Source organism: Priapulus caudatus, unplaced genomic scaffold (assembly GCF_000485595.1).
Source record: "Priapulus caudatus unplaced genomic scaffold, Priapulus_caudatus-5.0.1 Scaffold51, whole genome shotgun sequence".
Taxonomy (NCBI): domain Eukaryota; kingdom Metazoa; phylum Priapulida; class Priapulimorpha; order Priapulimorphida; family Priapulidae; genus Priapulus; species Priapulus caudatus.
The window spans coordinates 194,038-204,401 of record NW_014577112.1 but is presented as its reverse complement, the minus strand read 5'-3'; the positions used below and the strand labels follow the sequence as shown (position 1 = coordinate 204,401).

Here is a 10,364-nt window from a genome sequence, read left to right as displayed (position 1 = left end):
CTCTACAGGACGAGGCACGCAAGTCTTTGGCTGTCGCCGAGTACGCACCGGACGCCCTGGGGCCGTCTTCTGTGCCTTCACGCGAGCCAGTATAACTCTGCGACAATCCGGGCAATCCTGCCGATTCTTGTTGTTTGTGCACAGCGGCGTGCGTGCGGTGTACTTGTGTGTTGCAGAGGAGCATTTGAACGGCATTTACAGGACGTTATCGGCAATAATAGGCGAAAGAGAGTAGAGAAACATTAAGACTTCGGTAGTAAATACATTTCGTGTTTACTTAGCATTATTATTTTTTTACTGAGACGCTCCAAGTGTTTTGTGACTACGCTGCGCTCTTGTCATTTGCTCGCTGTTTATCGCTTCGCTCATTCGCTGTTATTACTGTTAGTCGGCAATAGAATAAGAATCTATCCGCTGCAATCGTGGGGAAGTAATGCACCAGGTTTCCTCATCTGATGCCCTGAAGGGTCCGGTTTTTTCCTGTCTTTCTTTTCCTCGTCGCAAAGGAGGCGGCGATGTCTATTCGTTCTTTTTTGCACATTGATGTTCAGTTATCTCCTCAGCGATTTCACATGCGAGCAAGCTGCGCTAGATCAGTTATATCGCAGCAGCATTCTTCGCTATTAAGCGCGGTTAGCGAGGCTCGTAAATTAGGGCTCACACTTGCAGCTTCCATCATTTGCCCCATCTACACGTAGTGGTGGTGGCTGTAAGAAAAGGAGGGGCTGTCGTGGTGGCTGTAAGGAACAGAGCAGCTGTCGTGGTGGTTATAAGGAAGAGAGAAGCTGTGACAGGACCTGTAAGAAAGGAAGATGCTCGCACCGGGATGGGACGAGAGCCGTCGTGGCTTCTCTTATGCCCTCAGCTTCCCGCAATTGATCATCGAACCATGCCGCCGCCTTCTCCACCGCCGCTTCTACGGCCGCACAGCTGCAGTGCCGCTGGTGAGTGCGAACTAAGCAGATCGAACCACTCATGATCGATCGGCCGTACTCACCACACTACCGCCCCGTTTGGCCGGCTCTACACATGGTTTACCAGTGGCTGCACATGAGCACACTATAGATTGGCGAGCCTCGTCAGTAGCAGCAACAGCATCACTGTGGCCAGCAGCAGCAGCAACATCATTGTCATCGTCGTTAGCAGCAGCAGCAGCAGCACAAGCATCATCGTCATCACAACCACTACTACCACCACCATCAGCAGCAGCAGCAGCAGCAGCAGCAGCAGCAGCAGCAGCAGCCGAATTCCCCCCCCATACGTAGTCGGGTGCGTGTGACTGGATTAACAGAACATATATTTTCTTGCTGGGATAGCTTAGTGTGTAATTGGGTAACGGGTAGTCATATCTCTGCGACACATTCTGGATTTCCTATATCACACCTCTGCATCTATTCGTAATGTCTCGGCATCTCTACGGTCCATTGCTGCACTCCTGCTGCCACATCATAGCATCCCTACAATAGATCTACATCTCTACATTACATCTTACCATCCTACTTGAAATCTCACCATCCTACGTCACATCTTGCCATCCTGCGTCGCATCTTGCCATCCTGCATCATATCTTGCCATCCTGCGTCATATCTTGCGATCCTACGTCACATCTTGCCATCCTACGTCACATCTTATCATGCTTACGTCACATCTTTAGACTCGACCTGCAAAGATTTCGGTATTCTTGTCTTCTACGCTCAGCATCTCTGCCTCCCAAATCCCATCATCCCATCATCCCTGTCTTCCACATCCCATCATACCTGCCTCCCACATCTCATCATCCCTGTCTCCCACATTCCATCATCCCTGCCTCCCACATCCTATCATCCCTGCATCCCACATCCCATCATCTCTGCCATCCACGCCTCCTTGTGTGTTTCTAATGGACTGTTGTCTCTTCTCCTTCCTACTTATTTGTCTACTTCTCTGTTTGTTTTTCTTCCCGTCTGTCTACTAATCTGTTTATAAATTTGTGTCTCTTGTTTCCTCGTATTTTCTCGTTCGCTCTCCTCTCTTTCTTATTAGCTATCAATCAGATGTCACTTGATCTGTCTGTTTCGTTTTTCGAAGCTTCATCCATCCGCCTCTGTGTGCCGTTAATGCACATCATATCTGCCAGACTGTCACAAAATCTGGCACTTTATGCTTGCTCCTTTCCGGCTATTAGTTTCCTATTTCGATACATCACTCTTCACTGATCACCATGTGTCGTTCTCGTCGTCAGCTTCGTGCCTTGATTAGCTTTACTGTGGTATAGTAGTAAGTACCTCACCGTGACATACTACTACTCCCTACTTTCTTACTTTCGCCCTCGTTTTTTCCTCTCCTACCAGCCATCGCTGCTTCTCTACTCTACAACTCATCATTCTGCTCACCTTATTAGCTCACCTTGACATCGTCAAGCTGAGCTATTGCCATGGGTCGTCGTTCGTCCGTCCGTCCGTCCGTCCGTCAACATTTGACTACGGTCAACGATAACTCAGGAACCGTTTGACCCACATGTTTGAAATTGGGTATAGTTGTTACTGCTATGCTCCCATATTAAACGTTCTATTTTGGAGCATGCCAGTCGACGTACTTTCGAGCCGCGGAGATTTTTTGCCAAAAATGGGAATTGCCATTAGTCAGTTCAGGTTCAACGGATTTTGCTCATTTTTGGTATGTGAATGAATAAGGGCTAGGGGCTTTGATATTTTAAAAAAAATTATGCAAATTAGGTAGGGTTTGGCAATTATATACCATATTATATAGACACGCAGATAACAAACAGTCTGTGGTGTCACACTCGTCTGGTTCGGTTTACAAGATTTCATTGACAATATCTTTAATGCAAAATTCCTGCTATGAACATATTATGATTTATACTATTATTATTATATTATTATTATTATGATATAATGATTTATGCTAAAAACATCAAAGCGGGTATAGCGCCATCTACCGTCACAAATTGTGATTCATTTTTGTTTATAAATTATTTATAATTTATATATAATATTATTTATTATTTTCACATAAAAAATTACACATAATTATCAAGAGTATATAATGGGAGTTCTCCCATATATACTCTTCGTTTCTATAATGTACGTCGATGGTTGCTCAATTAAAACTCACTCACTCATTTGTGTCCTTTTTTTGTGGTGAGCTACAGTGTCATTGACACTTTCATTTTTCTTACACGAGGACGCCTCCATTTGTTCCCACTGCGTTTTGTTTTCTGATACTTTTTGCATTACGTTCTCGCCATTGGTTTCTCTCTTTCCATGGCCCGTTGTCCATCTTTTCATCATCAGACCTTCCTCTTGTTCGTATCCCAACTTCCTTTATTTCCTTCGAATCTCAGCCTATGCCCACCTTGTGCGTCACCCTGTTTCTTACCTTATAAGGTCCGTCGTGAGGCTCGTGTGTGAATCAGTGCTTCTACGGCGTACAGGCTGCCGCGTATATCACTTCTTCATAGGGAATAATGTATTACTACGCACTCGCGCAGAGGTCGGGTTTTTCATTGTCGAAATATCTGTGCGAGTAGTAAATTTTGCATGCGCCGCTAAATTGCGTAGCATGTACATATACATACTTGATCCGATCCGATACAACGGGTTGCTTGTATAGCTGTTTTTGTATCCAAAACGCGTGCGTGCAGTGAGCACTTTGCTAGCATAAATATCCCCCCCCCCAATGGCCCTCCTCCGAAAAGAGATGCGGGAAACGGGGACGCCTTTATCCCGTCGGCATTCGAAAATTTCGACTCGCGTTCTTTCGCCTGCGCGGTTTTGTCGCGTGGGTGGGTGGAATTCGCCGCAGCCGCCGCCTGCTCTCAGCAGGGGTCGCCCTGATTCCTAGCAACCGCTAGCTCATGCTTACTGCCTCATATACCAGGCTTCTCGTTTTTCATGAGCAAGTTGGCGGTCACGCGTTTGCACGCAAGGTTTTACATAATATGTCTACGCAGCGTTGTGGGTGATAATAACGAAGCTCCTCAAAGATGTATACGTTGCAGACGATCTGATGTATTCCCGCCGTCGATATTTTCCTCGTAAGCCCGTTTTTTTACGTATCACGGGGTGAGGGGGTGGGGCATCGCACATATTGTAGAGATTTGTCGTTGTGAGAATGCAAGGCTGTGGATTCACCGGTGGCCTGGCCCGCATAGATCACTTAGCTATGAATGATGTGAAATCGTGTAGCAATGGACATTTCAGAACTCGGGGGCTTTCCGGGACATTCGACCCAGACACACTCGTTGTCTGTCTTTATGGATCGCAGGGCTTCTCTAGTTACACGGATTCTTAAAATACTGGAATATTTACCACCTTGCCTGTCTTCACGAAAGTTAGAGCTTCCATCATTGCGTGGCTTCTTTAGCCATTTTTTTTCTCTGGGTGTACTATCGTTGCATGACTTTTATGGTACTCATTGATGGGAGCATGTACGTGCGTTTATGTGTGGACCGACCACCAGCCCGCATACAGTGGTGGCTGCTTGCTGTGTGGGGACCATCTATCACCTGTCGGTGGCGACATCTATCAACTGTCTGTAATGACATCCGCCGGCTGTTGGTAGCGCCATCTATCGACTGTCGGTAGCATTATCTATCCGCTGTTGGCAGATAGCAGCAGCGATGTTAGTCAGCGATTTGATGCTAAAAATACGTCTCGAAATTGACGTATATTTGACATTGAAAATGCGTCTAAAAATTGACGCATATTTGATGTTGAAAATACGCCTTGAAGTTGACGTGTATTTTGACGTTGAAAATACGTCTCGAAGTTGGCGTATATTTCACGGTGAACATCATTGCGAACAAGTCGGCAAGAAACTGCTGTTGATATTTGCGAAAATTTGTATCGCACCAAAAAACAGCAAACGACTGTTTTGCTTTAGATTCTTATCGTAAGACATATCTAATATACTGTTGGTAAAGGCCAAGTTATCCCGAGCTTGGCCCGCCTTCATTTGCGGGGCCAAATTGGTGCGGGGCAGCGCGTATTTGGAGTGGATAGTGTGTAGAAACTGCAAAAATTTGACGCGTGCCTTGGCCGGACCAGTTTGATGTAGGATCAAATTTGCAGTATGTACGAGGTATTGGAATGTCAGTCAGAAATCGCACGCGCGCATGTATGTGACCCCGGCTGCTAATCTGACTCTAGCTCTAGACTAACTATAGCCCTTCGCTCTGTCACAGGCCTGACGCATGCATATCGCGCCGGGGTAGGCTCGACGGGTAGCTGGAAAGAATTCCCGAGAAAGGAATATGAGAACCAAGGACTTCTTGGTTGTGAAAACACTTATTTATTCAAAATTAATTCTCTTTGGGACACATTTGGCTGCCTGCATAGATGTACTGCATTGCGGCGTCGGCGCGGCAGTTGTGCGGGGTGCATGCATGTTGGCGTGCTTCGCTCTCGTCAGTAGCAGTGCGTAACATGTGGCAGCATGACAGGCAAGGCATTTAGCGTGTTCGGTAGCAAATGTGTGCTCCTTACTTACTTATCACGGCATATCGGGGCCACCGCGAAGAAAACACGAATGCGGGATAGCGTGTGGTGGGTGAGGGATGGCGCAGGTGGGCGGCGGGGGGGTCCTTTTTCTTTCTCAGACTGTCTTCCCCTTCTTCCTGCTCTCTTCTCTCCCCCTCTCGTCCGTCTCTCCATCCCTTTTTCTTTCTCAGACTGTCTCCTCCTCCTTCCTGCTTCCCCCCTCTTCCCCCGACCGCTCTCTTGTTGAACTCCGCGGCCGCGCATCCTGTGGATCAGATCGTGTTCGACTCTCCCCATGCAGCCGGTTCAGCGGTACTAAATAATCGTTAAGCCCCGACATTGCTCGCGTGTTGCCTCACACTTGCGCATACACGCCCCTGCAGCTCCCCCCCCCCAGCAGCCTTCTTTATTGACTCTCGTGGCGCGATCGATAATTTAGATGTGCATTAGCGGAAGCCGCTAGGATTCTAATCCGCCCTGCAGACGATGACCCATTAGTGCTGCCATCTGCAGGTTGCGTAGCGGCATATAGCGGGGGAGCCTGATGTGTGTTTTTCTCTCGTTTGTTGCTGCGGCAGGCCGATCTGGTCGAGTTCTATTACTTCTGGAAGAAATCGCCGGCCGCAAAGTGCAACGGTAACCGTCGGCAGCGGAAGCCAGCCAGCCGCAAGATGAAGAGTCGCCGCGGAAGCACGGAAAAGGGTGAGAGGCGTGATGCGACCGCCAGCCGCTACGACCGTTTGCCGTTTCCGCTCGAATATACAGGGATGAGATTCTTCCGCAGATCCGCGGAAATCCGCCGATTTGACAGTCCCAGGGGTCGATTTTGTGAAACGTCTAAATTCGTTGTGAAAATTTTGGGGGGGTAACAATGTAAAAATTTACATTATATAACCTCAACAGCACCTGACTGTGGACTGTAGAGTGTAGACAGTAGACTGACAGCGAAGTATACAGTGTATCTGTTTTTGTGTACCAGAAAACAAAATCCTCGTTTACAGGCTGCAGTAGAGGGGCAGACATTTGAGGTAGCTGATCACGTAACGACCATGCCTTGCTTGGGGGCCGGGTTTACATGTTGCTGCGTGCATGTTGTGTGCATGACTATGCACTGATTGTTCCATTCGCATTGTTTTTTTCATTCAAATCTCGTCGCAGCAAGGCAGCTTATGTCTGAGTAAAATGTCTGAGTAAAACAATGCAAGCGACGGGTGGAAACAGAAAAATATCATTATGTTTAGACATTTAATAAAAAAACTTGCCCTATTTTCAGCCCCCTGATTTCCTATTCATAGTTCGTTTGTTCCTTTTGACAACTTGAAAAGGTGATTCATGAGTCTCCTATAATGTGTTCAGAATAGCTTAGAATGCACCAAATTGCACCATTCTTTTAAAAAAATTACGGGGGAGCATGCCCCCGGACCCCCCTAGCGTGGCGATGACCTACGGTCCTCGCATTGCTCGCTCCTCTGTTTGCTCATTTGAATTTCAGCTGAAAATTAAATTCTCCAATCTCATCCCTCAATATATCGCACTCTCCGATTTGCGCTCGCGAGGGAGGGAGAGCCGTGGGGGACGTTTAATCGACGACGAAGACGACTTCGAAATGCGTTTGCCGTGTGACGCGGCGTCGAAACGATCACGTGAAAATCTCGTCATCGGCATCGATTTATTTTTTTTACAGAGAAGGAGGATAACGACAAGGGCTCTCCAAGCAAATCCGGTGAATCGGGAAGCTCTTTCAGTGAGGATGACAACGACAACGATGACGAGAACGACGTGGACTCGGAAGGTTCGGTGAACCAGGAGCCAGCCATCTGCTCTCACTGCAACGCCAAAAGTATACGTCGTCATTACGCGGCTCTCTCGCTCGTCTCCATTTGCACTCTCGAATGCGAGATTCTAGCTTTCGCTCTTTCTCTACCGGGCACTCTCTATCTGTCTCCCAGCTCGTTCGTTCTATCTCTTGTGTGTCTCCTGCTCTGACTCTCGCCATCTCTGTTTCTTTACACCATCTCAATATCTCTCCTCTCTCTCCCTCTCCCTCTCCCTCCCTCCCTCCCTCCCTCCCTCCCTCCTTCCCTCCCCTCTCTCGCTCTCTGTCTCTCTCTCTCTCTCTCTCTCACTCACACTATCCCTCTCAATATTTCTCATTACAGTAACATGCATGTTGCACATAACTACATACTCTATCATGTATACAAATCTTGTGGTATATAGGGGTAGTGTGGTATAGATTAGTTATACATAGCTTGGAGAAGAAAAGTACTTCTGTTCTACTCATCTACGTTGTTGCAGTATCGGATAAGGGGTTTTACCGTCGACGTTTGTTCTTACAGTATCCAAGAGTTTCCACGCCCGCGGTCCCAATGCCCAGCCCCTCTGCCCGACGTGCAACCTACATCTGAAGCTGAGGGGAGAACTCCCACCCACGATGGAGGCAGGAGGCGTCCCAGACTTCCTCTTCAAACCAGTCGCGATTGCAGAGGTCACCAGCAAGCCACCGGCTATACTCTCCGAGCAATCGGTGAGCTTCTTCTCTCTCGCTGCCACGCACACCATTCGAAAGGAGGTTGAGGAAATCGCGTGTATGTTAGTGTTGTCCTGCTGATGTGTGATGTACTTAATTGTCTACTCCCTGTATTTGTCAGCAGAGATAGAGTGGGTCATATGATGGGCAGAGAGTGTGTGCATATTCATGTAAGCATATTTTATGCATAGGGTGTGGGTGAGAGAGAGAGAGAGAGAGAGAGAGAGAGAGAGAGAGAGAGAGAGAGAGAGAGAGAGAGATAGAGAGAGCGTGGGTGTGAGAGAGGGGGGAGACGGGAGACGAGTATCATCCCTGCATCCCACATCCCATCATCCCTGCCTCCCACATCCCATCATCACTCTCTCCCAACATCTCACCTCAACATCTCTCCCAACATCTCACCACAACATCTCACCATCCCTGCCTCCCACATCTTGCCATCCCCGCCTCCTACATCCCATCATCCCTGCCTCCCACATCTTGCCATCCCCGCCTCCTACATCCCATCATCCCTGCCTTCCACGTCTCAGCATCCCTGCAGTCCGCATCTGGGCATCTCTACCCCATATATTACATGATCAGCACCCCTGCATAATGGCCGATAAACCCTGTCTGAGAGAACCTGTGCAGGTTCGTGTTATCGTGATCAGGTGGCGGCTATGAATCTCTGGGTAGGGGTGGGCGGTGTGGAGAATAGGGGTCGATGGGCAGGCTTCCTAACACGGCATGCTGCGTGCATGCGTGCTTGACACCCCCGCGTGACAGACACTGCGTGAGCGCTGCGAAATCAATACACGGGATAAGAGGGAGCGATAGCGAGAGAGAGAGAGGGGAAGGAGGGAAAGAGAGAGAGAGAGAGAGAGAGAGAGTGTGTGTGTGCGTGCGTGCGTGCGTGCGTGCGTGCGTGCGTGCGTGCGTGCGTGTGGCAGCATCGTGGTACATTATGCAGCCTCTCTGCGCGTGCATGCATGCATGTGCGCGTGCGTGCGTGCGTGTAGCAATGAGCGAGCTGGCAGTTCGCGTAGCGCCGACGGATTGCATTCTAACAGAACGGTTTCGCCACTATAGATACTAGTAGATTGATTGCGTGCGAGCGTGTTCGCTGCAGCTGCGGGGAGCGGCGGGCGGGGGGTGGGGGGTTACCGTACATGAGAGAGAGGATTTCGTGCGTGAGGATGAGGAGCAATAGATAATGTGACGCAACCTGTCTGTCGAGTGAAGAAGCGATTAGCATGATGCAGGCGCTCGCTATGCACAGCCGCGCGCATCGTCGTCATCATCCTCATCGGCCATTTGCATTATGCGGTGATCATGCCGGCGCGCGATTGAATCTAGCCGCGGCTGGATCGGCTGTATTGCTCGTAGGTTGACTCTAACCACGGGCACTTGGAGCGTTTCAATAAAATATAATGCTTAATAAATACGAAATCTATATACTACCAAAGTCTTAATGTTTATCTACTCTCACCTATTATTGCCGACAATTTCCTGTTAATGTCGTGCAAATGCTCCTCTGCAACACACATGTACACCGCACGCACGCTGCCCCACACACTGAGGGGGACCTGATCACGGTAGAAGGGGAGGAAGGGGGACCTGATCACGGTAGAAGGGGAGGAAGGGGGACCTGATCACGGTCGAGGAGAGAGATGAAACCAGGTGATCATGTTAAAGTGGGGGGCATGGTGAGTGATACAGCCACACGGTCGTGCTCGCAGGGCAGGGCCTGCGATTTAGATGGTCTAACGGTTTACACTCACACGCGGCTTTATATTCATGTTGCAGCTTCACGAGGCGAAGTATGATGCGACGAGGGCGCTGCAGTCACTCTCGCGCGTGCCGGCGCCGCGCGGCATCGAGCAGAAGTGGACGGAGGAGGAGACGGTAAGGCGGACACTCCGATGCTAACGCCTGTTGTTTACGTCGCGAGAGTTTAGCCGAGATTTCGTCGCCTTGATCGCTACTCTTCCATTCTCTTTTACGCTAACCTCAACACGTCTGATGTTACCTCCACCTTTACACCCTCGACCATACCTCCACCTCTACTCCCCCCAAAGTGTCTAATCGTTACACTGCACCCCTGACCATACCTCCACCTCTACTCCCCTCCCCAAAGTGTCTAACCGCTACACTGCACCCCTGACCATACCTCCACCTCTACTCCCCTCCCCCCAAAGTGTCTAACCGCTACACTGCACCCCTGACCATACCTCCACCTCTACTCCCCTCCCCAAAGTGTCTAACTGCTACACTACACCCTTGACCATACCTCCACCTCTACTCCCCTCCCCCCAAAGTGTCTAACCGCTACACTGCACCCCTGACCATACGTCCACCTCTACTCCCTTCCCCCC

The 10,364-nt window shown here is 49.3% G+C and overlaps 1 protein-coding gene across 1 annotated transcript in view; it reads left to right on the top strand.

Annotated features, from left to right (window-relative positions):
- Positions 1-6,058: 6,058 nt before the first annotated feature.
- Positions 6,059-10,364, top strand: part of LOC106820886 (arginine-glutamic acid dipeptide repeats protein-like) — a gene marked incomplete at its 5' end in the record, with an annotated part of 26,499 nt that continues 22,193 nt past the window's right edge. The window contains 3 exon segments of the mRNA XM_014825478.1: positions 6,059-6,182; positions 7,165-7,320; positions 7,820-8,007. Coding sequence (XP_014680964.1) covers positions 6,152-6,182; positions 7,165-7,320; positions 7,820-8,007 — 375 coding nt within the window.